Source organism: Equus caballus, chromosome 10 (assembly GCF_041296265.1).
Source record: "Equus caballus isolate H_3958 breed thoroughbred chromosome 10, TB-T2T, whole genome shotgun sequence".
Classification (NCBI taxonomy): Eukaryota; Metazoa; Chordata; class Mammalia; order Perissodactyla; family Equidae; genus Equus; species Equus caballus.
Window position 1 is genome coordinate 55,638,362 of NC_091693.1, and position 27,170 is coordinate 55,665,531.

A 27,170-nucleotide genomic window follows, 5' to 3' on the forward strand; every position below is an offset into this window, starting at 1 on the left:
TTCTTCTCCACCTGGGGCACACAACTAGACTACATTTCTCAGTATCCATTGCAGAAATGTGTATCCACGTGGCCAAATTCTATCCAATGGAATATGGAGGTGAAGTGATGAATGCCACTTTCAGGCTTGGTCTATTAAAATCTCCCAGGTGTCCAACTATGGGCCCTCTTTTATCCAGTCCACCAGCTCAATACTGGAACATTGGAATCCACATGCTGAAGATAGCAGAGTTTCCATCATCCCAGATTCCTAAATGATAACTTGGCGCCAACCAGGAACATTTATCTAGATTGTGTTGTTATATGAAAAAGAAATGAACTATTCTTGTGTTAAGCCACTGATTTGAGGGATTTGTTGTCAGAAGCTAGCATTACTTTAATGAATATACAGATTGATGCTCATGTCACATTTGAGGGGCCAGGGTAATACCATCCAGGGTTATGGTTGGACCAGAGAAGGTGATTACCTAGGGTCACCTGAGGAAGCACGGCTAGTGAATTTTCATTGTAGTGTAAGAAGGAAGCAAAACTAACTGCTAGAAGAGCATCCTCAAAAGTCAGGATGAAGGGAGGAAGCCATTCACAAGAGTAAGTACTGGGGATAAGCCAGGAGGCCCATGAGTGAGTTGGGTTGCAGAGCATGAAGAGAATCAGTGCACATGGTGTTGGATGAGTTAAAGATGTGAGGGCAGCAAAGGTCCATTTTCTTCCGGTGCCAGTAGAGGGAGGCCCATCTTGCATGGTCAGCTCTGCACCTCATCAGCTTGCTGAAGCCTTCACCCACTGGCCTCATTCCTGCAAACCTGATTTCTCAAGGTTCGGTAATTTCCTAACTTCTTTGATTTAAACGTGGTCTGCACCTGCCACACTGAGTGTTTTCACACTCTACTTCCAAGCCCTCACCATATTCATGCCTAGATCTGAACTTTTCTCTTAAGCTGGTGATTGCTGAGTATTTTATTGTGGGTAACTGGCCCCATTCCAGAAGAGCAAGGAACTGTTGCTTTCATTTTGGTGTTATTCCTAACCCTCTAAACCATAATATCAGTTTGTCAGCCCCTTCTGGGATTAAGTTGAAAGCACCCAGATGAGCACTCAGGCTGCAGAAGGGGGCAAATTCCTATGAGGCCCTCCTTCAAAGACATGAGGACTTCGTGACAAGAGCCACATGCCTCTAGGCATCCCATGACCTCTTGGCCAAGCCAACATTCCAGAGGAGGTCTCCAGCTTTTTATTAAAGGCCTGAGTGTAGGCACTTCTCCAGCCTGAGTCCCTTCCCACTTCCAAATTCTTGTCTGCCTTTCTAGTGGTCACCAGGTCTGAACCTCTTCCTAAGAAGAACTCCAACACAAAGAAACTACCGTCATTTCGATTATTCAGATCTCAGAAGTCTTCTGTTGACCCTGGCCTCCAGCAGCTGTGTGTCTGCCTGGCCTGCCTGGATTTCTGCCCTATATTTGGAAGTTCTCTGAGCATACAAGGACCAATCATGCTTAATAAGGATCTTTGGTTCATTTCCTGTGCTTCTTGCTTGCAAATGACTAACACATGACTTCAGGCCATAATGAGGATATTCATGTTTTATCTTGTAGGTGGCATCTATGCAAATTATCAGCACTGAGGAGTACTTAGGAATGCTGAACTTAGTATATACGAATATGAAATGTGATGAGTAATGTAGACAGATCTCTAAAGCCTACAGCCAGGAGACCGTAGAAGAACTGAGGACAAGCTGAGGGCAGGACCAGAGGCAACAGGACAGATCATGAAGTCCAAACTAGGTTGAGTGAGCCAATCAGATTCTAAAGGAAAATCCTTCATGCGTGAAGGAAAAATAAGGTGAAAGAAATAAGCAAGCATAGTAAGAGGTTGGATAGATGGTACCACAACTTGAAAAAAGCCTGAGTGTCAGTGTCCACACAGATGTGGGTTTGAATTCTTGTATCTCCACTTTATGAGTCCTGTGACCTTGATGGATTTGTAAAATTTCAGAATGATAATATCTACCTCCTAGAGTTATTCTAAGAATTAGAGATTATATATTCATATAGATATAGTACTTCCATCATCTAGCAGGTATCCGACAAACGACAACTGTCATTAATATTTGGTTTTGGACTTTCAATAGATTTAAACTGTAATAACAGTCTTAGCCAGGAGCTGATGACTGAAATCATTATTTATAACACTTACCTTGCTTCAGCCAACAATGAATCTTTGTTTAGTATATAAATCTTTTAGTATTTATTCACTGACCAGAGTAGGTAAACTTTTATATGCAAAAGTCTAAGCTAGCTGCCAAAAAAACACAGTACTACCTCATACATATACCATAATGGTACCTGTTTTTGTGACTATTCATCCTTGTTTTAAACTGCCAGTATTTTAAAGATTTGTTACTAAATATAAGTTTTCTTCAATTCTATACAATAATACACAGACTTGGCTGACTCTTTCTTACTCCTAAATTTTCTTTTTTTATTGAACTAACCCTTCATTTTGGCACCATGTTAATATACCTTTTAGGTCTATTTATACATGTCACATCTTGGATTGACTTTTTATTCCAAGTTTCTTCCTGGCAAAGACAATGAGCACAGTGAGCATATTTCATAAATGTTACATAATAGCAACTATTAAATGTTCCTTTAAAATCTCATGTGGCTTTTTATCTTGAGCTTCTACTGTGAGATAATTATATACTTCCCCAAAGCTATTTATAGCTCCCATCAGGAAGAACAGCTGAAAAAAAAATGTGTTCCCAGTCCTGCCAAAACTATGGTGAAAGTGATTTAAACTCTGAATTTCTCTTGCAAGTGTTCAAATGGCATTCACCATATGGATGTCTAATTCCAGCAACAGAAAACATTTCCCATCCCAAATCTCCCTGATGCAGGTGGTTATTGAACACGTTTGTCCATATCATCATCATCATCATTCATTTACCAACAAACTGAGATTACACAAAACAGTCACAGAAACACGCCTTTTACCTGCTGTTATCAGTCCGACTATCTGTATCAGTGCTCCTCAGCTGCACAATGACTCAGGTCCTCCCCCTACTGCTCGAAACCTGAACCCCAGCATATTTAACCAAGACCACAAGATGCAGGCACAGATCAGTCTGACAAATAAGAAGAACAGAGGACCTCCTCCATGACATGATGTGCACATCATAGGATCAAAAAATTGCACACATATGTGCACCACTCTTAAGGTTGCCAGGTTTAGTAAATGAAAATCTAGCAGCTCTATCCACTCTATACGGTCATCCCCTAAAGTAGCCTAGATGGAGTGTCAGATAACCCCTAGATTACTTTCTCCCATAAATCAAGGAGGCAGCTGTGTATGGTGGGCAGGTCACAGGGCTTAGAGACTAAACACCTGGGCATTGGTCTCAGGTCTTGCCACCTGGAACCTACGTGGTATTGGATAAGTGCATTATGATTTTCACCACCAGGATTCTATCATCAAAGGTCCATTTCCAGACTTTTGGGAACCACTACTCTCTGCAAGCCACCATGCTGGGTGCTGGGGAAACAAACAAGCACAGGGCCCTGCTCCCCTCAGGGAGCTTAGTGTCTATCAGGGGAGAAACGTGTGAACTAAAGGGCGAAAAGTAAGGCTAGAACTCAAGACCGAGCTGATGTCTTCTTCTTTGTTTGGCTGTCACCACAACTCTGTCAGATCACACTGCTCTATTTCTCTTCAGTGTGCATCTTGTTTGTTTTCATGAGAAGCCTTTCGCCCTCGAGAGAGATCAAACAGAACCCATTGCTTGGCAATAGTAGCCTTCACACAGAGGAACATAAGTAGTGTGATGTCTTGCAATCTAAGTTAATCATAGCTTTTGAGACTATAAATCTTCAGAGAAGTCGTACAAGAAAACTTCATCTTTCTTCTTGTCAGAGAGAAATGTCTTCTGTGCCATTTGCAGTTACCTTGCTCATGAGATGAGTCCTGGAAGAGGAGGTGAGAGCAGACAGAAATGCACCGGGTACTGACAGTTTCCCAAAGAGTCCTCAGTATCCATGAAGGAAAAGTTCTTCGAGCATTAAGTCCAGAAGAGCAAAAGTGATAGCAATACTCACCAGTGCATGTGGGTGTATAGACCCCTCTCAATCCCCTCGGAGGTTTAAGTCCAGACTGAGAACAAACTGCTGGCCCACACTGGGAAGCACAATTCCTGGCCATGTCACATTGACCTGCCCATATTCCTTTGTCCCCAAGCTCAGCTGTTTATTAGTGGTTGAGCTTGGGTGATGAACTAAAAAAGAAAAATTATTTCCTTAAAAACGTAAACATTCTATTATTCTTCTTTCAACTAATAAAAATGCACCTATAAGATTAAGATACTTTCCAAGATAATTTATCTGGCCTCTGCTTACTTGATTATTGGTTTTTCCAAACCTCGCAATCTCCCTATTCCAGCCTTTCTCTCTCCGACAATAAAACCTCACTGACTTAAGTGAAATGGAAAGACCTCTAAGCTGGGAGCTATCCAGCTGTGTGCAAATCCCATCTCTACCTCTTCAATGCGACAAGTCATTTAACTGCTCTAAAACTGTTTCTTCATCTGCTTATTAGGGTATAATGCAACTGAAAACCTGTAACAGAGGTATTGTCACAGAACAGATGGTCAATAAATTACACAATTAAAAATATATTTTTCATCGTTTTCAAGAATATACAATGACAAACTACAGTAACAGAGTTTTTTTTTGTTTTGGTTTTGGTACGAAGGATTCAATCGATTAAGCAATTCTAATCACTATACCAATCATGAGTTCACGGGTATCTTAAAACACTGCCATTTTATGTCAGGCTGAAAGAGTTCCGGTGACGCAGCAGGAGAGTCAAAGCCAGCACAAGGAGCTCCGGGCTCCCGACTTCATCATCTCAACCTCTTCTCCCCACGTCATGGTTACTATAGATAAACCCCAGTACCTCAGACAAATCACTACATAATTGAACACCAACTGTGCACCAGGGTGCAGGCCTTTCCCAAAGGGGTTCTGGGATCTACAAAATTTAAGGGAAGTTTAAGTGTCTGGGTGTCTAAGTGTCCCCATAGTTCTGCACAGTTAACAACCTCTGTGAAGGTTCTGTGACATTAGAGATGGTGTGCCCAAGGCTCTCAGGTGCCCAGTCAGCTCAAGAGTCTCTTTTTTGACTTAGCCAAATAGAGTTAATGACTTAAGACCAAGAACAAACTAACCTAGATTTTGCGTTAGTATGTACAACGTTGTGTATAGGTTTTGCTGCTATAATTATTTATTAACCTAATGCATGGAGGGTAATCATCATCCAGGATGAGGCTTAGTAAGCTCTTTTTCACTAGGGACTCAGTTCTGTAATCAGAGAACAATCGGAGTAAGGTGGCCTAAGAAAATATGAACTTTGGCATTAGGCCTAGATTTGAATCTGGGCTATGCTTGAAAAAGTTAATCTCTTGGGAACAGTTTCTTCAGTTGGAAAAGGGAAGAAATATTGTGAATTAAAATAGATAAAGCGTATCTTGACTACAATAAGTGGCAAACAAATGGCACCCAACATTATTATTATTACTATTAGCATACTTTTATGCTGAGACTTAATATTGTTATAACTATAAACGCTCTCAAATTCCTCATTGGAAAGACATCATCCTTGATAAGTATTAGAAATAATGAAAGCTTACATAGCAGGGAAGCTGGCTTCCAGAGTCATCTGATCAATTGATTATTACTCCCTTTTGAGATGCTTCAAAATAAATACAGTGAAAAAGAGAGATAAATATTGAGCCCTGTGATTATGCAAATTTGAATATAATACAATTAGAATGTGTATCCCATTCTTTGTAACAAGCTTATCTTGGTTGCTTTATTAATGTCAACACTGAGATTTACATGATTGAATTTTTTGGACTACCACTACAGCCTCATAGAAGGATTTTATTACATTTTAAGTTTGGATATTGCGATTCTAGTGGGCTTTAGTTGTGTCAGTTTGGCCAGGCTACAGTCCCCAGTTATCCCATCAAACACCAATCTAGATGTTGCTGTGAAGGTATTTTATAGATGTGATTAAAGTCCATAATCAGTCCACAATAACTAAGAGAGATTATCCTAGATAATCTGGGTGGGCCTGATTCAATCAGTTGAAAGGCCTTAAAAGCAGAACTGAAGCTTCTCTGACAAAGAAAAAAATCCCAACTGTGGACAGCAGCTTCAGGCTGTGCCTGTGATTTCCAGCCTGCCCTACCTGATGACCTGCCCTTTGTATTTCAGATTTGCCTAGCCAGCCCCACAATCATGCATGCCAATTCTTGCAATAAATCTGTTGATAAGTATCTTCCCCTAGTTCTGTTTCTCTGGTTAAACATTAAATGATACAGCCATGAAATTATTATTTTTTCTTTCTGCATTGCATCTGATTGACTGCACCTTGATATTTAAGGTTGAAATTGCTCCTAAAGGTTCTCTTTATTATGAATGAATTGAGCAGGCTTCATTATTTTCATGGTAGACGTGAAAATATTTTTAAATCAATACGTTCCTCTATTTTGCTATATCTTTCTTACTTTTTCGTTTCAGAAGGAACTATCAAATGTGGATTCAATGACAACCTTCTTTTGCAGATCAACTTCTTTTATAACTTAAAAAGAAGAAATATAATTAGCTATTGCATATGAGTGAAAAAGAGAAAATAAAACCCCATATCTAATTGGCAAAAACTTGAAACTCTTATACACAAATATATGATACTTCCTGTGGATTTTAGAAAGGCCTTAGATTTTTAGAAATGGAAGGGCAGTATGAAATCATTTCATCAAAACAGGAGCAGACACTGTCGTTGCTTTGCCAAGTGACAATCTAATTTTAAATGACTCAGAAGTACCATTTTTACAACTCTTCTAGACAGAATTTCTTAAAACTGTTTCTTACTAATGCTCTTTTGCCAAGTTTCTTTTCACACTTAGCTACTCCGAGAACTTCTAAAACTAGGATATAGTTACATACACACAGACTTTGAGGGCTAATTTGAAAATAAGAACCCAAAGGAAGAAGGATTTGAAACTAAACTCAGATTTTAATTTAACATAAAGTATTATTCCTGACAAATTTTTCTAAGATAAGATGAAGTAGTCCTTTCAAAAAAAACTCCACTTTCAGAAATGTTAAACATTTATTCATTTTCTTATTGGGAGCATTTCCGTATTTGTAATAAGAATATGCACAAGGAACCATACTTGTTGAGTTTTTAATATTAACCACCCAAAATTTAAAGTGTTTTTTTTTTTTTTTTCATACAGGTCAGGTACTATTGTAAAATAAATTAATTTTAATTACAAAGGACTAGTACCAATATATATCTAGTATGTATTACCATTTACCTGTAATAACAAACATGTGCTTTGATATTTTTATTATTAAAAAACTGAGTCTTCAATGAAGGCAGTTTAACAGGACTATGGCTGTGAAAATAAATCTGAATTAAGCAGTCCTTTAAACTTAAACTAAAAATCATGGTAGAATAAAATTTCAAGCAAGTGAAAATTTTTCTGTGATATATACATAAATATTTTCATGTAAACAAAAGCAAGGATCCAGAAAAAATTAAATATCTTTGTCAGCAACTGAAATACATACATTACAAGGATTATTTTCTTCATGCTTCCATTGAACATGACTGGCATAAGCAGAGCAGTGGGAATTAGAGGAATCTTTACATTGCCCTCATACTCTTCAGGAAGCTCCAGACAATAAAGATCTCTCTCTAGGAGAAGACAGAGAGGAATTAGACTCCTGAAAGTCACGACTTTCAAATATTTTCACTCTTACTGCTCTACTGTGAAACCATATGATCTATTAGAATTTTACCAGTTGAAAGAAGGTAAAGCTAACACTGGCGAGATTCGGCACTAACACCCGTGGCAGCAAATTAGGAACAATGATATGCAGATTTTCCTCTCGATGTAGATTATCCATGCACTAGGAGATAAGGGCTTCCAACACAAAACCAACATTTTTGGATAAAACAGGCAATATTCAAATGGGTATATTTTCAATAGGAGTGTTTCCTGAAGCGTGTGCCCCAGGGACCATCTCCATCAGAATCAGGCAGAGTGCTCAACAAGGCTGCACTCCCTGGCCCACTTCAGACCCTCTGGGGACCCTGGGAATCTATACTGTTAACAAACTCCACTGGGAATACTTAGACACATACTCATAGTAAAGTTTGAAGATCACTATTCCAGGCTATTGGGGATTTCTTTTGACCACAAATATTTCACTCTCTCTTTCATGTTTCTTACTTATTAGCCAGAAGAAAAATTAAAACAAAAACATTTCTGATTATGTCGTTCAGCAGTGCTCATTAGTAGTGGTATCCTTTTCTCCCCTCAAGAAAATATAGGGAAACAGGAAACATGAGCTTCTGCACCTAAGTTTTTCAAAGGTACACCACCAGTACTGCTTTTTTTTTTTAAAGCTTTCAAAATGTATACATAATAAAAACGTTCAAAGTGACCTGTAAACTGTCATCTGATCAAGATTATCCAGTGTAAACAGAACTACTGTTCGGTGTCGTTGCTGAATTCTCACAAAGGCCCCTCGTGGTCTTCCTTCACAAACACCGAGCATCTCAGCAGGCACCCAAGAACTCTCACCAAATGATGCACTGCCTACCGAGCAGCACAAAAGTACCAAAGGATGGCTCATAAAAAAAGGACAAAGAAAGTAAACCCCAGCTTCAACTCCAACCACAAAAGAGTCTCCAGACCTACTGCCAGTACATAAGATGAATACAGATCACGCTGACTCTCCTTAGAGAAAGACTAATTTCAAATATCCTATGAATATCTGCTTGAAATCCAGTTTATATTGAAAACGGAAAGCATAATACACCTCAATGTGCTACCAGGATCTACTACAGTGTTTACGTTCTATAAGATTCCTATAGACAAAAGCAATTTTACCTGTAAATAATATAAATTAGAAACCAAAGAGGTAGGTAACTATTATCCGAAGATGGTCCCAAAACAACATATTGAATAATATGCTTGAATCTCAAAAGAGTTCCTTCACTGGAAAATGAGTTCCAATACCATTACAATTGCCTGAATAGCCGGGTTTCCAGGTCCTTCCAGATGTCACCAACCTTCCAAAACCCCAACTCCTGACACCATGCCATGTGCTCTTCAGACGTTCAATTCTAAGAAATAGCTAATGAAGTAAAATGTCCAGAAGTAATACTGGAAACCAAAGAGTGAACCTGACGTCAGCCTGGCTCTTCAAAAATCTCCAACTCTCACATAGAGAAAAGTACATTAAAGTTGGCTAAGATCTTAAAGATTCATCTAACCCAACTCTGGTTGTACAAGTGAAGAAACAGAGGCTCATTTTTCCCGCTGGTTCACAAAGCACTAAGATTCTGATAGGATGCTATAAATCCAAAGTGTTCATGGTTAACTTACCTATTCCTAAATGGCTATGCAGCCAAGAGGCTACACTTTCAGCCCTCATGGTCTTAGTCTGCAGCCCCGTCCCTGTTGACTGTTTTATAAACTGTATCAGTGGTTACAGAGAGAAGGGGACCAAAGGTTCTGGATACAGCTAGGGGGGCAGATCGTCAGCATGAGAAAAATAATTTGAAATCTCAGACATGTCCTATTAAAACTTGCTCTTCGCTCGGACCAGGGCCCATCTTTGCTTCTTTACAGGAGACACACTTCCGAGCGCATTCACAAACTCCAGCTCTGCTATGGGCAAACACTGGGGCAACAATGCTGTTCTGCCCAGAATATTTAGAAACAGCTGGACAACTGGAAACTTGTGAACCCGCAAGCCCAACACCTACAGACAGCCATACAAAACTTCTCCAGAAGTGTCAGTCACTTGTTTTGCAAGCCAAAAAATCACTTCATTTCCCTATAGCCTTATTTATCTAAGATTTTAAAGTTGTACTATAAAAGGTTGGTTGTGAGTGACTTTTTTTTCTATTTTCCAGACTTTCTGTAATGGTTTCACATTTCTTCTGGTAATAATAATTAAAAAAAAGAAGCTAAGACCCACCCGAGTGGTGCAGTGATTAAGTTCACACATTCTGCTTCGGTGGCCTGGGGTTCATCGGTTCGGATCCCAGGTGCAGGCCTACACATCGCTTGTCAAGCCATGCTGTGGCAGGCGTCCCACATATAAAGTAGAGGAAGATGGGCACGGATGTTAGCTCAGGGCCAGTCTTCCTCAGCAAAAAGAGGAGGATTGGTGGCAGATGTTAGCTCAGGGCTGATCTTCCTCAAAAAAAAAAAAATGAAGCTATTTTTGAAAGGAAGGTTTTAGTCTAAAAAAACTAAAGGATACACAGAGTTTTCTCTTGACTATGAAACATCTAAACCTGAATGAGGTGTCAAGGTGGCACAGTAGAACAGCACAGTCTCAGGACTCAAAAAATCTCAGGACAGATTTTCTTGGATCCCAGCTCTACTCCCAACCTTGAGTAAGATTTCGCTCTCTGAGACTTGCTTTCTTCATCTGTAAAAAGTAAACGATAATACCTACCTCACAGGATGCTGTGAGGATAAAATGATGCACAGTGCTGACACATGGTAGGTGTCCAATGAATGGTACCCTCCTCCCACTGGACTCAGTGAGAATCCTTGAGTCAAAGGAATCCCTAGAGCCCACACCAGCCACCCCTCACTGCATCCCACTTAGACTTGCCAGAGTAATCTGTCTCCTCGACTTTGCCCTATTGCTCTAAAGAATCGCTATTGTGCTTAGAAAAATTTCTACATTTTTATGTTCTCTCCTTTAAAACTGTATATGCAGATAAAGCACTTTTTAAAAACTATCTTCCTAGAAATGATAATGCCATGTTTCCCAAAGCACAACATGTCATGTACAAAAACAATTCTGAAAAACATGACTAAATTCGTTTGTACATTGTTTCTTAAAGTGCACCAAAGAAAATATTAATGACCTTTAAAATGTCACTAACCCTCTTGGGTTTTTCTTTTTTCAATAAAAGTAAATATTTAGCAACTGAGATGTATGTGGTTTTTGGCTCCAATGTAATGGCAAAAAGCAGCAGTGTCTTCCAGAAAAAGAGAACTGATAAACTAAGCATTCCTTAGCAGCATACAAAACACCTACAATTCAACGCAACTGCAGGCTCAGTAAAGCACAATCCTGATTTCTACCTCAAAAACAAAATCAATCAGAGAAACAAAAAACCATCTCCCCATCCTAAAGCGAAGATTTCTCTTGAACCCTGGAGGTAACATTTGTGATCACTTCCCTATTGTGTATCCTTGGTAACAGAATTACAACTAACCACCATTCTTTCTTTACACCACACACACACACCTACACACAAACCCTATAAAAAAACAGTAAAGTACACGTGGAAAAGCCACGTGAAAGAAGACTTCAGTCAAATACAGAACAACCATCACCCCAAATGTCAGGCGGTTCCAACAGTCACACCACAGTCCGATGTTCCCCACACACGTAGACAGCACTGGGGCGGATCCGGCGTCTTGTGTGACCAGGGAGCCGTGGCAAAAACTTGAAGGACTTGGGCATCATGTCCAGGCAGGCGTCGTGGAATTTCTTAATCCTCCAGTAGTAAATCAGTGGGTTCAAGGCAGACTTGAGGTAGCAGAGCCAGAGCAGCCAGGTGCTAATCTCAAAAAAGTTGTGCTTATAGTAAAAGTGTTCACTGAACGTTGCCACAAGGCTGTAAGTGGTGAAGGGGGCCCAGCAGACGATGAAGACAGCAAAGAGAATCAAGATGGTGGTGAAGGCACGCGTTTTAAAGCCCATGTCAATGCTCATCTGGAAGGGTCTCTGAAGACTCATGAGACCCAGTTTGCTGGCCTGGCTGAGGCATATACCCTCAGGGTAGCTATGGATCCTCAAGGCGTTGTGCCGAAGAGTGTTGAGGATGCCCATAAACGAATACAGTATCACCAGGAAGGGTATGAAGAAAGAAATGAGAGAAATCAAAATCACGTAAGCCTGGTAACCCGGATTGGTTGTGTACCCAAACACGCACTGAGGCGCTCTGGAAGGTATCTGCAGGTCAGGGTTTCCTACAGCCAGAGGAAAAGCTATACAAAAGGAAGTCGCCCAGGAAACTGCAATTAGAACCTTAGCCCTATATGGATTTAGCTTATCCTGCCTCTGGACTATAATAAGGAATCTATCAATGCTAATGATGAGCAGGATGGCCACTCCCTCTATCACGAACAACCAGAAAAACATAGCAGATACCCTACAGAAGAATTTCCCGAAAATCCATCTGGTAGTAAGAATAGTTACCAAGGCAAAGGGCATGTTGAGCACTGTAAGCGACATGTCTGCAAACGCCAGGCTGGCCAGGAGGATGTTAATGGCAGATCGCATGGCAGCTTTTTGGTAAACCATGAGGCAAACGACCAAGTTCCCAAGAAAAGACACGAACAGAATAAATATCATAATAGCAGAAAGGATGATCTGGAGAGGCAAGTTTAGGCTCTTAAAAACTGCTGGTGTTGGGGGCACAGCTGTGCTATTCACTGTCAAGGAATTCATCCCAGTGGGAGCCAGGGTTTCGAAACTGTATCTAAGCAGCGGACTGATGTCGGGATGCTGGAATGGTGGAGGGGCTGTAATATTCATGTACATGTTTTCAAAGACTACGAACGTTGTGTTGGTTGCCCCAGTATGGGACGCAGTCAGCACTGCAGAGAAGACCATGGTTTCAGTAGGATGGAAGGCGGCAGCCGACATGTGGGGGTTCTTCAAGAATTTCAACACAGAGCAGCAGTATCATGGTTCATGGATGGGCTTGGACAAAGAGCTCCATCTTCCACAGGAGTCCTTTTGCCTGAAAACAAGCCCAAAACACAAAAAAGAAATGAGAAATGGGCTTTCTAAATCTCATTTGACTTTTTACCTTTCATCATGAAGGATCAGTTTTGCTCTTTTTAACCCTTGAAAAATACTCAAGTCTCTAACCTACTCAGCACTAAAATATTGTTGTTCTGTTATTTTTAGTCAAACACGATAGAAATTTCATGACAGTCATGCATAAAGTGAAAGTGAAAAGCATCAAAATGTATTACTGCCTCAAAGGCAAAAGTTGTAACCTTATTGTTAATTCTTCTTTTAAATTTCCAGTAGCAGCATGGCCTTTCCACAGATACCATTAATATAATTTTATTATCAAGTTCCTCTGAGAATACTAATATTTTTCTTAATAGCTCTTTGGTACAGGCTCCTACTCCATTTTCACATTAGCACAAAACTAGTTGGCAAAGAATCCTGAACTCAATTTCCTCTTTAACACATGATAATGACACACTTTTGCTCTAACCCCTTATAAGCAGGTACCAGGTTATTAGCTATGAAGGTTTGAAACTGTTTCCTAGCTTTCTGTTTGTTCCTGGGTTTCTTCCCAGAAATCCCACCACCAACCATACCGGAGAAGTTATTCAATTGGAGAAGAAAAATTATACTAAAAAGTCTTGGTCATATTTTCAAGATTTCTTTTTTTTCCCCAAAGCTCTCTTTGCTTCTCACATTCTCTCTTCTTTCCCATGCCCACCTGTTTCCATCCCTTATTTTCTGATACATATAATTCTATCTTCTCAACTTCTTCTTCCTAAAACCGACCTTATCATGTGTTAGAAACTTGATAGAATATGTCAGTCAAATAATAAAGATGGAAATTCTAAAGGAGATGACCAGAAAAACATTCAGGTGTGAAGGATCTATTCCAGACAACTTACAAAGATATTTGGTTATCCTGCTCCAAAACGTTTCTTACTATCTAGCTCTTATCCTTACCCCCAACTTCTTACCAATGTCTGCAAACCTAGAGTTTTCTGGAAGGGACTTTCTTAATCTACTATATTACTAACCCACTTTGTGGTGTGGGTTCTTCCTTCTTTACTAGAAGGGTAACCTCTTTAATTAGAAAGAACTCTCTGTGGTCAGCCCTATGACTAAGTTGTTAAGTTCACACACTCACCTGGTTCAGATCCTGGACACAGACTTAGCACCGCTTATCAAGCCATGCTGAGGCAGCATCCCACACAGCACAACTAGAAGGACCTGCAACTAGAATATACAACTGTGTACTGAGGGGCTTTGGGGAGAAGAAGAAGGAAGAAAAAAAGAAAGACGATTTCAACAGACGTTAGCTCAGGGATAACCTAAAAAAAAAAACTTGAAAAAAAATGAGCTACTCCTTAAAAAATAAATAAATAAATAAAGTGCATAATATGATTTAAAAAAAAAACAACCTCTCTTTGGATTTCTAGGTAGGTTCTTTGAATAAATCCCAAAGATTGGGGGGAAAATACATGCACAGAAGTTTAAAACAACACTGTCATCTGCTCATTATTTGGGCTTAGAATTAGTCATTGATTTTAGGGGTAAATGCCAAACATTCATGTATTCATTTCTCAGGGTATAGAGGGTGCAGGCATCCCATTTACAAGACCCGAGATCCAGCACTGTAGCCAAATCACAGGCTCTCTACCATACCTGTACCTCGCTACAGTCCCCTCTTTGTTCTCCAGGGCTGCCCTTCCGAATAAGGAGAATACTAATCTGTTTGTTCAAAATATTAATTTTACTGTTTACTCTCATTTTAATAGCTTAATTTCTTTGTCCCTACTAGATTTTATCCATTTTCACATATTCACTTTGAAATGTAAAACATACCGGGATAAGATGCCACACTAAGACTATGACTCTCCAACTTTATCAACCACAAAAGGCCAATGAGCAGGGGCAGTGGTAGCTGGAAAGCTTTATACCACAATCACCAAAAGTCTCTTTAAAACTACTTAAATATACACCAAATAAGAATAAAGACTGTGCTTGCGACATAATCAGCCTCAATACATCTCTAGAGAAAAATTATAAATAGGCAAATGTGCAGCTTAAGCCTAATATAACACCTATAATTGTGTTCGACCAAATAAACAAACATATCCATCCTGAAGTGTAAACACTGGATTGTTTTTTTATTGAAGTATAACTGACATATAACGTTAATTTAGTTTCAGGTGCACAACATAATGATTCGATATTTGTATACATTGTGAAATGATCACCACAATAAGTCTAGTTAATATCTGTCACCAAACATAGTTACAAAAGATTTTTTCTCTTGTGATGAGAACTTTTAAGATCTATGCTGGGCATGCCACTAAGATATACAACTATATGCTGGGGGGATTTGGAGAGATAAAGCAGAAAAAAAAAAAGATTGGCAACAGTTGTTAGCTCAGGTGCCAATCTTTAAAAAAAAAAACCTACGCTGTTATCAATGTCAAAATATGCAATATAGTATTACTAATTATAGTCACCATGCTGTACATTACATCCCCATGACTAATTTATTTTATAACTGAAAGTTTGTACCATTTGAACCCCTTCACCCATGTTGCCCATCCTCATCCCCTGCCTCTGGAAATTACCAATCTGTTCTCCGTTTCTATGAGCCTGGGGTTTGTTTTGGTGGTGGTGCTGTTTTTTAGATTCTACATATAAGTAAGATCATACAGTATTTGTCTTTCTCTATCTGACTTATTTCACTTAGCATAATGCCCTCAAGGTCCATCTATGTTCTCACAAATGGCAAGAATTCATTCTTTTTTATGGCTGAATAATTTTCCATTCCATTCCATTCCACAATTTCTTTATCCAATCATCCATTGATGGCCACTTAGGTTGACTATTGTAAATAACGCTGCAATGAACATGGAGGTGTATATATCTTTTTGAGTTAGTGTTTTTGTTTTCTTCGGATAGATGGCCAAAAGTGCAATAGTTGGATCATATGGTAGTTCTATTTTTTTTGTTTTTTTTTAAAGATTGGCACCTGAGCTAACAACCATTGCCAATCATTTTTTTTTTTTTTCCTGCTTTATCTCCCCAAACCCCCTCTGTACACAGCTGTATATCTTAGTTGCACGTCCTTCTAGTTGTGGGATGTGGGATGCCACCTCAACGTGGCCTGACGAGCAGTGCCATGTCCATGCTCAGGATCCCAACCCTGGGCTGCCGCAGCGGAGCGCGTGAACTTAACCACCCGGCCACGGAGCCGGCCCAGGTGGTTCTATTTTTAATTTACTTTCCTACCAACACTGCACAAGGGTTTCCTTTTCTCCACATCTTCATCAACACTTGTTATTTCTTGTCTTTTTGATAACAGCCATTCCAACAGGTGTGATGTGATATCTCAGTGTGGTTTTGATTTGCATTTCCCTGATGATTAGTGATGCTGAGCATCTTTTCATGTCCATCTGTGTGTCTTCTTTGGAAAAATGTCTATTCAGATCTTCTGCTCATTTTTTAATTGGATTGTTTGGTTTCTGGCAATTGAATTGTTTGAATTCTTTATAAATTTTGTATAGTAACCCCTTATTATAGATACGATTTGCAAATATTTTCTCCCATTCAGTAGGCTGCCTTTTCATTGTGTTGATGGACACACTTTAAAACACTTAGTTTCTGTGACCACGTTGAAGAACAAAAACAAAAAATGGAATGGAGTCAAAGCAAAACCACAATTTAAAAGATGCTTTTTAGGTTGTTACATATACATACAGTCATAATATTTTTCTGCCATCAAAGCCTCCTACTACTATAAAACTTCTAACTCAATTCATTCAATTATTCATTCATCAAATATTTATGTAAGAACTTCGTATGTGCCAGGCACTAGAGACACAGCAATGAACAAACGCTTCCTGGATTTCTGGTTATACAGGGTAGACTGACCATAGACCCTGCATCGCAAAATCACACTGAAACGACAGTAAAGGGATTTTTAAAACAAAATGTGCAACCCAAAAGGACAAGAGGTATGAAGGAAAAGCCCAACAATAGATGGGGAATTTTTTTTTAAATGTTTTAAGGCAAAAAGCAGATGGTGGTATGGTAACTGAGTTAACATCACAGAACAGAGAACTCTTTATCCTCAAAACTTCCAGGAAAATATGCTGAGAAGGAGCTAACACACCCTGTAGATCCTCAGAGAAGATCTGGATTGGGAGGTGCCAGTTACCACAGAAAGTGTGGGTGGAGCTGGAAACTGGAAAATTAACTGAAAACCTATATACAGAGCCACTGGAACCCCACTCCATGCCCGGTCTCCTCTCCTCTGAGCAACCACGTGAAAGCACACACCCCCATTCCAGTAGCCCAGGTCTGTGGGACAACTTAACCTGAAATCACCAGCCTTGAGAATATTAGTGCCGAGCTGAGAACAGGGAGACTGAGTGACCGTCTGCACATTCAACAGGAGAAACTAAGCCCCCTTCTCCACCCTCTTAAGAGTGCCAGCAGCCAGGCATATGCCAGCCATGCAGGACGAAGGGCTCATCTTTTCCAGTAACCAAAAAGCCCTAGAGGAAAAAATTCTAGATACTAACATTTGATGACACCCAGTCACCCTGTACACTGAAGCCCCCATAAAGCCCAATCCATCCACACAGCTTCTATCAGCTTTTCAGCGCCTGGGAAACACACATGGTCAATTTCCCTAACATAGAAAGTCTACAAAGGGATTAAACAAAAGCAATTTTGTAGTTAAACATTAAGGAAAAGAACTGGAATTTATAATATCAGGGAACATGCCATGCATGGACTTAATAATTAATGCCTTTGCCCTGGTATCTGTGCAGTGCTCTTCATTCATTACACTGCTGGCTCACCAGAATGTAAATATTTTCCGGCCTTCTTCCTTTCTTACTGAGAAGCATAATAACCAAAGCGGTGTTTTTGAATGCTCACAGTAACTATGTTAAAAGATTCTTTCCTCTCAGGACTTCTACTCAAACACCACTGTGACATGAAGTTTCTTCTGAATTTTATATAAAACTAAATAAAATTTTATAATTAAAATTTGTATTTCCAAAGAAAATGGGACAGTAGCAACATGAAAACTAAAAAATTAGCTTAGGTTGGTAATATTTGCATAATGGTCCTAATGTTAAATGTAATCTAGACTAGTCTTTATTTGCCATTTGGCAGAAACTCTTACTATATTTTCCAAGTAAGAAAAACTTAAACTTACGTGTGAATGTGTGCATCTATGCATATACACACCCCCCAAATGTATGTACACATGTAAAACTCACACAGGGCAGAAGTAACTGGATTTCTGGTTCTTTCTTTCTCTTATCTTATACATCTACAGAAACAACATTGGGGTAACTAGGCTAATGATATAAGTAAAGTGTTTTATGTTCAGAGTATGCCAGAATGTCACCATTACTGGGGCTTCAGTGGCTGGAATGAGCAGTCAAGCCTGTAGTATTCTCTTGGTCTGCATCCCTTGGTCTTATCTGCTACTGCAATGCTTTAGATACTTGTTTATTCTCTGGAAAGGTTCTATCCTCCAAGAAGGCAGCGACTGACTTTGTTAATCTCATCATCCTCTATGATTACTATGCTTTGCATACAGACCAATAAATATCTGGTTAATTCAATCCATTTGCACTGTGTTTTGTGAGATCAGGGAATTTCTTCTCCACTCATTTTAATATTTATTTACATGATAAGTGCACATACTTTTAAAAATAATCAAATGAGTTTTAAAATGACAGTCAAACCCTGTATCACTCTTCACCATCCCATTCCTGTTTCCTGAGGTCGCCATTTTTAATTACTTGAAAGGTTTTTTCCAAGTACTTATTCTTACATATCTAAATAATATGAAGAAATTGCTACTTTTTGATTTATCAATATTATATATTAACTCCTGATTTCCTATTAGAATAGATGAAGGTTTAGCTGTCACAGCATTTCCAAATTATTTCTCTTCCCTTCATACTACCAAAATGTTTATTTGAAAATTGTGAATTATAGCAGAAGTTAACATTAACATTACTATATTTACATATATATAGTAAATTTACTGATAAGCCAATAGAATATTGCCCTTTCTTTGATAAATTTTGCATTTCCTAGAATTAATAATTTACTTATATTTTATTTTCAATTTTAAAAACAACTATCAACAATTTTTTTCACCTACTCCACCAGATAGATTTTATACCTAGAAGTGTTATATTTTGAAAGGTCAAAGTTTTCAACTACATTTTTATCTTGGAGTCATACTTTTTGGCGTCCTGGCCCTCCCTGGAGTTACTTTCTGCATCTGTTACACAGAAGCCAGCCTGGGACATGCCTTTACTACCATCCTGGAAAGCTTCCTTCCCGCCTTTGGCTCTTGGCTTCCATATTTCCTAGGCCCTTTGTCTTCCATTTCACTGCTTCCTTTGTTTACTTCCTTCTTTTCCAAGAACTATCTGTCCAATTGCTTCTGAAGGAAGAACAGAAGGAAGACAAATTTTGAGCCCCTGCATGTTTGAATAAGCTTTGTTCTGTCCACATTAATTGTCTTGGTTTAGAACTCTCAGTTGAAAATAATTTCCTCTGAGAATTTTGAAGGTGTTGTGCTGCATCAGTGGTTCTCAAAGTTGATGGTTCATAAGGGTCACCTGAAGCCCCCGTTAAACTACAGACTGCTGCGCCCACCCCCTGAGTCTCTCATTCTGTAGTCTGGGGTGGGTCCTAGAACTTGTATTTCTGGAAGAAGCAAAAAGGTAAATTGAGGACTTTAAATTCCAAGCCAAGGATTAGATGAAGAACCAGAAAGCTTCTTTAAACACTGTGAAAGAAACTTTTAGCCCTTGTAGCCCCAGAGATGAGATTTCTGAAAACTAAACCAAACTCTAATCCTATACGTGGCTATATTACAAAACAAATTGGACTCCCAAACTTACGGAATCTCTTTTGTTAAAGTTAGGGCATTGATTGGAAGGATTAGGGGCCTGAAAATTGGGATAGGTATATTTGGAGATTCTGAGGACGCGGAGGATCTTGTTCTGCAGAGTATTCCTTGTCCATAGAAATAGCCTTCCTTCCCCAGCTAATGAAGTTAGTCTCTCCTTGCCTGAAGAATCAGTAAGGCCCTCACCTAATGTAGTCCTTGTAAAGGACTTTTGTTCTTCCTAAGGACCCTGCCCCGCCCCCCCCCCAACTGCTATTGCTTCTAGACCTACAACCAGACTCAAGTCTCAGCAGAATCTGGAGGGTGAAATATAAAGTGTGACTAGAAAGAAGTACCGTTTACACCAAAAGAAATGCAAGCTTCTTCCAATATATACAGAGAGAAACCAGAAAACACGTATGGAAATGTATTCTGAGGGGACTGAGTCAGGTTGGAAGGAATACAGTATTAAATCAGATCAAATTTATTGTCATGGGTACACTAAACAGAGATTCTAGATTCTCTGTGTTATGTCAAGTGTTTGAAAATGACTCTAATAGTTTGTTCAGTTGGTTGATTGAAGCCTGGTCCCAAAGGTCACTCATACTCCATGAAATTGAGATGCCAAAATATCCTTGGTATAGAAGAAGCTATCCAAAGCCCTGGGCAGATAAGAATGCCAAAGTGGATTTATCATTTAAGACCTGCTCATCTGCCTCTAACTATATCACCTGGTATCACCAAGGCTTTGAGAGAAACATTGGTTAAGAGGACTGCTAGCATTCTTGAAGATCTCTGTAGTAGCTATTTTCTGTAGACCAGGAATGACAATGGACAATGTTGCCATCGAAGAAACGGGGTTCCTGACTTGAACGGGGATGACACTATCCCAGAGTGGCAAGGGCTGAGTGAGAGCCCTTAACCAGAGATGAAGTAAGCATGGTTCATAATGGGCAGCAGAGCAAAGGCTAAAATCACAATAGTCTGACCTGCAGAGATCACTGATATTTGATCATGGTGTCCCTGAGGGAAACAATTAACCTGCCAAGTTCTACTAGATCTATATTAGCAACAAGACCATAAAACAGAAAGACGCGGCCCCCCAATCAATTCCCAATCTTGAGCCAGGATATAGACCTAAAGCCACTTGAGTAAAATGAAGCCAGGTCCCCTTGAGGAAGGACCTTGCTACACAGCTAAAAATTTAGACTATAAATCTTCCTCCTAGTCTCCCCCAAAAAGCCTGCAGCCAGTTACCAGGGTCACTATACGTTGGGTAACAGGAGATAATCAGAATTTTGCGGGACTGTTGAATATGGCTCTGAACTGACACTCATTCCTAGAGACCCAAAATGGTACTGTGTTCCACCACTCAGAGTAGAGGCTTACGGAGATTATGTGATTAAAGGAGTTTGGGCTCAGCCCCAGCTCCCACTCACATCATCATTATTTTCCCAGTTCTGAAATGCAGAGCTGGAACAGACATACTCAGCAGCTGACAGATTTCCCACTGGTTCCCTGACGTGTGCGGTAACAGCTATCATGGTAAGAAAGGTCAGGTGCAAACTCCTAGAACTACCTCTGCCTATAAAAATAGTCAACCAAAAGCAACATTTCATTCCTATAGAGATTGCAAAAATTAGGGTCACCATCAAGGACTGAAGGATGAAAGTGATCATTCCTATCACATCCACATTCAATGAGCCTATTTGGCCTTGTAGAAAACAGATGGATTTTATAGAGTACAGACGCTGTACCAGATGTGATTTCATTGCCAGAGTAAATCAACACATTCCCTGGCATCTGGCAGACAGCTATTGATCGGCAAATTACTATTGTTTTTTACTTTATATGTGTTAGCAAAAAACATCTGAGCAGTTTGCCTCCAGCTGGCACCTGCTAACCTACCTCAGGGCCCCATCAGCTCTCCATCACACCGTCATAATCTAGTCTACAGGGCCTTGACTGCCTCTCTGTTCCAAAGAACGCCATGCTTTCCATTATCTGTTGACTGAGCGGTAAGTAGTAACTACCCCAAACACCTTGGTAAGACACATATGTGCTAAAGGATGGGGAAAGATTCCTACAAAAATTCAAAAGCCTGCCATCTTTCTAAATTTTCTAAGAGTCTTGTAGTATGTCAAGATATCTCTTCCAAGGTGATAGCCTAAAAAATAGGCACAGCACTTAGTAGACTTTTTTGGATTTTGAAGGCTTATTTGGTATGTTATTCTGACCCATTTATCAAGTAGCTTGAAAAGTTGCCAGGTTTGAGTGGGACATTTAATAAAAGAAGACTCAGCAACAGGGTCCAGACTGCCATGGCAGCTGTTCCACCACTTGGGCTATATGACCCAACAGATTCATTGGTGCTTTAAGTATCTGTGGCAGATAGGGATTTGACAGGCCCGCTATAGGTGAATCACAACACAGCACAGACCTTTAGGATTTTGGAACAAAGCTATGCAACATGAGCATTCCACATAAAGCTGGCGCTGTCTAACCTTCAGAAGCCATAAAGTTGGGTGTATACAGAGCACTTCAACCTAAAGCAGAAGTGCTATATGAAATCATGCCTAGTAGATCCTAAGGGCACAGTTAGGTAACATGAGCAAGTGGCTCAGATCCTTGTAGCTCCTATTCTTTCTACATTGATCTTCTCTTCAAACTTCACCCATGGCCTCACCAAGAGGAATTGACCAGTTAACTACAGAAGAAAAATTCAGGCCTGATTTAGAGATAGTTCTATATAATATCTTGGTGTCACTCAAGAGTGAAGAGTTGTAGTACTACAGCCCCACTCAGAAGCAATGAAGGACACAGCAAAGGGAAAACGTCCCAATGGGGGAAACTTTGAACAGTATACCTTATTGTTCATTTTGAAGGAGAGAGGCCAGAGGTACAGATCTACACTCATTTGTGAACAGTAGCTAATGGTTTAGCTGGCTGGTCATGTAAATGCTCATCAAATAGCAACCTCAAAGAGAAGGAGCTAAATAACCAGGCAGACAAGATGATTCATTCTACAGAGGTCAATCAACCTTTTTCTCCACTCTTCTTCTCCAAAGGGCTTGTGAACAAAGTGGCTATAGCTACAGGGATAGAGGCTGTACATGGGTTTGGCAACATAAATTTCCACTCACCAAAACCAATCTGGCTATAGCCACTCAATACTCAACCTGACAACATAGAGAACAAAACTCAACTTAACTGAATATGGCATCATACCCTGGAAGCACCAGCCAGCCATCTGGTGCCAGGTTGATTATATGGACTACTTCTATAGAAGATGTTGTTATTATCGGAATATACCCACATCCTGGATAATTTTATCAAATTAAACTGTCAATCGTAGTACCAGTATGTTTAGTACCCATGCCCCTTTCTTTCACACAATATCCTATACATATCAGAGAGAAATAAACATAAAGCTAAAATCAGTACCACTAAAGTTCGACTTTTGGAATAAAAACAATGGGAATTCAAAAATAAAACATTTAGAATTTTGTTTTTAAGTTCTCCAAAGCATAAAGGAATAGACAAATCAAGATATTCAGTCAGTACTCAAAGAGGGAATTTGTACTCTTAAAGAGAATAAATTCTTTTCTCCTGAGTTTTGTTAGGAAGTATAACATCAAAGAATGTCTTAAGCTTTTTGAATATAAATTAGCCTTTTAAAATTTCACAGGAAACTCTATGGAATTATTACTATTATAATCCCCACTTTAAGGACGAGGAAACTGAACAATTATAGGCCAACAAATTAGATAACTTAGAAGAAATGGCTAAATTCCCAGAAACATACAACTTACCAAGATTGAATCATGAATTGAAAATCTGAAGAGACCAATAATAAGAAAGGAGATAAATCAGTAATCAAAAATCTCCCAACAAATAAAAGCACAGGACCAGTTGCCTTCACTGGTGAATTCTACCAAACATTTAAAGAATTACTATCAATTCTTCTCAAACTCTTTCAAAAAATTGAAGAGGAAGGAACACTTCCAAACTCATTTTATGAGGCTACTATTACTCTGATTCCAAACCCAGACAAGGACACTATAAGAAAAAAAAATTATAGGCCAATATCTCTGATGAACTAGATGCAAAATTCCTCAAAAAAATACTAGCAAATGGAATTAAAGAGCACATTAAAAGGATCATACACCATGATCAAGTGGGATTTATCCCTGGGATGCAAGCATGGTTCAACATACACAAATCAACCAGCATGATACACCACATTAACAGAATGAAGGATAAAAATCATATGACTATTTCAATAGATGTAGAAAAAGCATGCGAAAAAATTCAACATCTTTTCATTTAAAAACTCTCAACAAATTTGGTATAGAAGGAATGTACCTCAACATAATAAAAGCCATGTATGACAAGCCCACAACTGACATCATACTCAAAGGCGAAAAGTTAAAAGCCTTTTCTCTAAGATCAGAAACAAGACAAAGATCCTCACTCTCAATACTTCTATTCAATACAGTACTAGAAGTCCTAGCCAGAGCAATTAGGCAAGAAAAAGAAATAAAATGCATCCAAACCAGAACAGAAGAAGTAAAACTACCTCTATTTGTAGGTGATGTGATCTTATATACTGAAAATCATAGAGACTCCACTAAAAAACTGTTAGAACTAATAAATAAATTCAGTAAAGCTGCAGGATACAAAATCAGTTGTGGTTCTATACACTAACAATAAACTTTCTGAAAGAGAAATTAAGAAAGCAATCCCATTTACAAAAGCATCAAATTTAACCAAGGAGGTAAAAGACCTACACTGAAAACTATAACACTTTGATGACAGAATTGAAGAAGACACAAATAAGTGGAAACACATCCCATGTTCATGGACTGGAAGAATTAATATTGTTAAAAAACTCATACTACCCAAAGCAATCTATAGATTCAGTGCAATCCCTATAAAAATGCAGATATAAAACCACACCACTGGGTGGTTGTGAGACTTCAATAAGATAGGTGGAAGTGGATTATAAAGTACAAAGTGCCATCAAAAGACAACATATTATAACCATGATCTTTCTACAGTGCTTCAACTATTTTATGCAATCTATATCTTTATTGCATATCTTTGGTTGGAGTATAAACTGGTTCAATTGTTTGAAGGATAACCAGGAAGTATTTTTCAATAAAAATAAAGAATTTACTTACTTTAAAAGTACCTTAATAAAAATAAAGAATTTAAATATTGCGTGGAATTCTATATTACAGAAATAATAGCAGCAACATGCAGATAAGGATAATTATTGCAGAATTAAGAGTAAAAAACTAGATCCTTTCTAAATGTTCATCAATAAGATAATAGTTAAATGAATTATAGTACACACATACTAGAGAATACCCTGCAGCTATCACAAACAGTAATCTACAATAGTGACACCAAAGAATATTCATCATATACTGAGTGAAAAAAATCAATTTGCAGAATGACATACAACACAGTCCCCTTGTTGTGTACGTATGTAGATGTGTGTCTATGTGTGTGAGTGTGTATGCATATATGTATATGCATCTGCATGTGTATATGTATAGTCATGCACTGCATAACAACATTTTGGTCAACAAGGGACCACATATGCAATGATAAGATTAGTACCATACAGCTTAGGTGTATAGTAGGCTATACCATCTAGGTCTGTGTAAGTACTGTAGAAGACAAAGAAATTTTCCTGTACCCTTCTAGGTTCTTCTGGTTGGTCTGAGAATTAAATTGACATAAGATAGATTAATAGGATGAAAACAAACAAAAGTTTAATAACATGTATACATGGGAGAAACCCAGGAAAACCAAGTAACTCGCCAAAATGGCTGAAGCCCTCACCTTAAATACCATCCTCAGCTACAGACAAAAGAAGATGTTGGGGGTGAGTCAGGGACCTCAAAGGGAAGGAAGGTAATTCACAGATAGGAAAAAGGATCAATATTTGGAAAACAGGGCTTGTTTGGCAATGCAGAAACAGAAAAACACAGAAGAGAGCCCAACAAACAGGCTTTCCTAAGTTCGTCCCTGTCTACCACCCAGTTCACATTATGCTAAGTGGATAGCTCGCTTCCTGAGACAGGTTTTTTGATGTGGATTCTTTAAGGTAGTTAAGGGGGAGGTAGCAGAAAAACTTTCTTACTCTTTCGTTTCTTAAAAATAATCAGCCTAAAACAATCCTCATGTTAAAGAGATCTTTAGAGGTAACAAATTTTGTTCCCCTTCAGTACACTCTATGATGTTCTCACAACAAAATCACCTAACAATGCATTTCTCAGAATGTATCCCTGTTGTTAACCAATGCACGACTGTATACGTATATATATGTATAGATAGATAAACAGACAAAAAGACAGATAAAAGAGCATACACCAAACCAACAAAAAGGATTTCTTCTCTGGTGTGAAAACAAGGGTGAGAAATATATTTTCCTTATTCGCTCCTGGTTTTGTAGAATTTTTTTTCACACCAAACCAATACTGATCTTTATTATTCTCACACTTTTCTTCACCTGTTTCCTAAATAGAAGTCCCTGAGGATGAAGGCCACAGCCTATCTTCTGTGTAATCTATCAGGCCGAACACAAAGCTATGCACTCTAGTGATGCTTAAAATGCAATAACCATTTATAGCACCCTGTAAGCACAGAGAAGAGAGTGAGAAGAAAACCATTCAGTTTGTGGATCCCCTCAACAAGTGGGCCTAGTGAAAGATCTGGGCTCAAGCTTCCCAGGGCTCCTGGCAGAGACGTCCCACCAGCCCAGTCCCAGCTCACAGTACATGCTCTAAAGGGTGGCCTTGAGCCTGATACCAACCCTGATATCAGTTTCCCCACATTAAGCCCAGCATACATGGGGTTAAAACCAAAACACTCATTGCCTGCTTACTCTCTGGCTTCCTGGCTCCAGAATCCACTATCCTCCATGGAGACAGGCACCACGAAGGACTAGCACCTGGATGCATTATCTCCTCCCCGCAAAGAGATACAGGCTGGTGGGGAAGCTGCTGACCAGCAAGGTCACGGGCTCCCTCCTCTCTGCAAGTAGTCTCAAGGCCAAAGACAGGCTGGTGGGAAAGCTCTGACCAGCAAGGCCATATGCTCCCCCTCCCCTACCTAAAACCCCAAATAAAAACCCTTCCTTCTAGCTTTTTGGGGAGTTTGGGATTTCAGTGTTAGCTGCCCTGTCTCCTTGCTCAGCACTGTGCAAAAATAAAATTCCTACTTTCTTCCACCACACCCTGTGGCAGAGATTGGCTTGCTGTGCAACAGGTGAGCGAACTCACTTCAGGTTCAGGTTCGGTATCAAGCCCACCAAGCCCAGGCTGCCGGGAAGGGTCAAGCAGCACCACTTCGAAACAACTGCTGCTCTAGAACTCTTCTGTCCCTGAAGGAGTGAAG

General features: G+C 39.3%; 1 protein-coding gene across 2 annotated transcripts in view; it reads right to left on the reverse strand.

Moving 5' to 3' along the window:
* Positions 1-7,050: 7,050 nt before the first annotated feature.
* GPR63 (G protein-coupled receptor 63) overlaps positions 7,051-27,170 on the reverse strand; it is a 55,062-nt gene continuing 34,942 nt past the window's right edge. Inside the window, exons 2-3 of one of the 2 annotated variants that reach the window (XM_070223572.1) lie at positions 13,998-14,114; positions 7,051-12,851 (exon numbers count right to left, since the gene is read on the reverse strand). In XM_070223572.1, coding sequence (XP_070079673.1) covers positions 11,462-12,754 — 1,293 coding nt within the window. In that variant the 5' untranslated portion in view covers positions 12,755-12,851; positions 13,998-14,114 and the 3' untranslated portion in view covers positions 7,051-11,461. The remainder of the gene's footprint in view (positions 12,852-13,997; positions 14,115-27,170) is intronic. The other variant, XM_001501202.6, reaches the window with a different exon arrangement.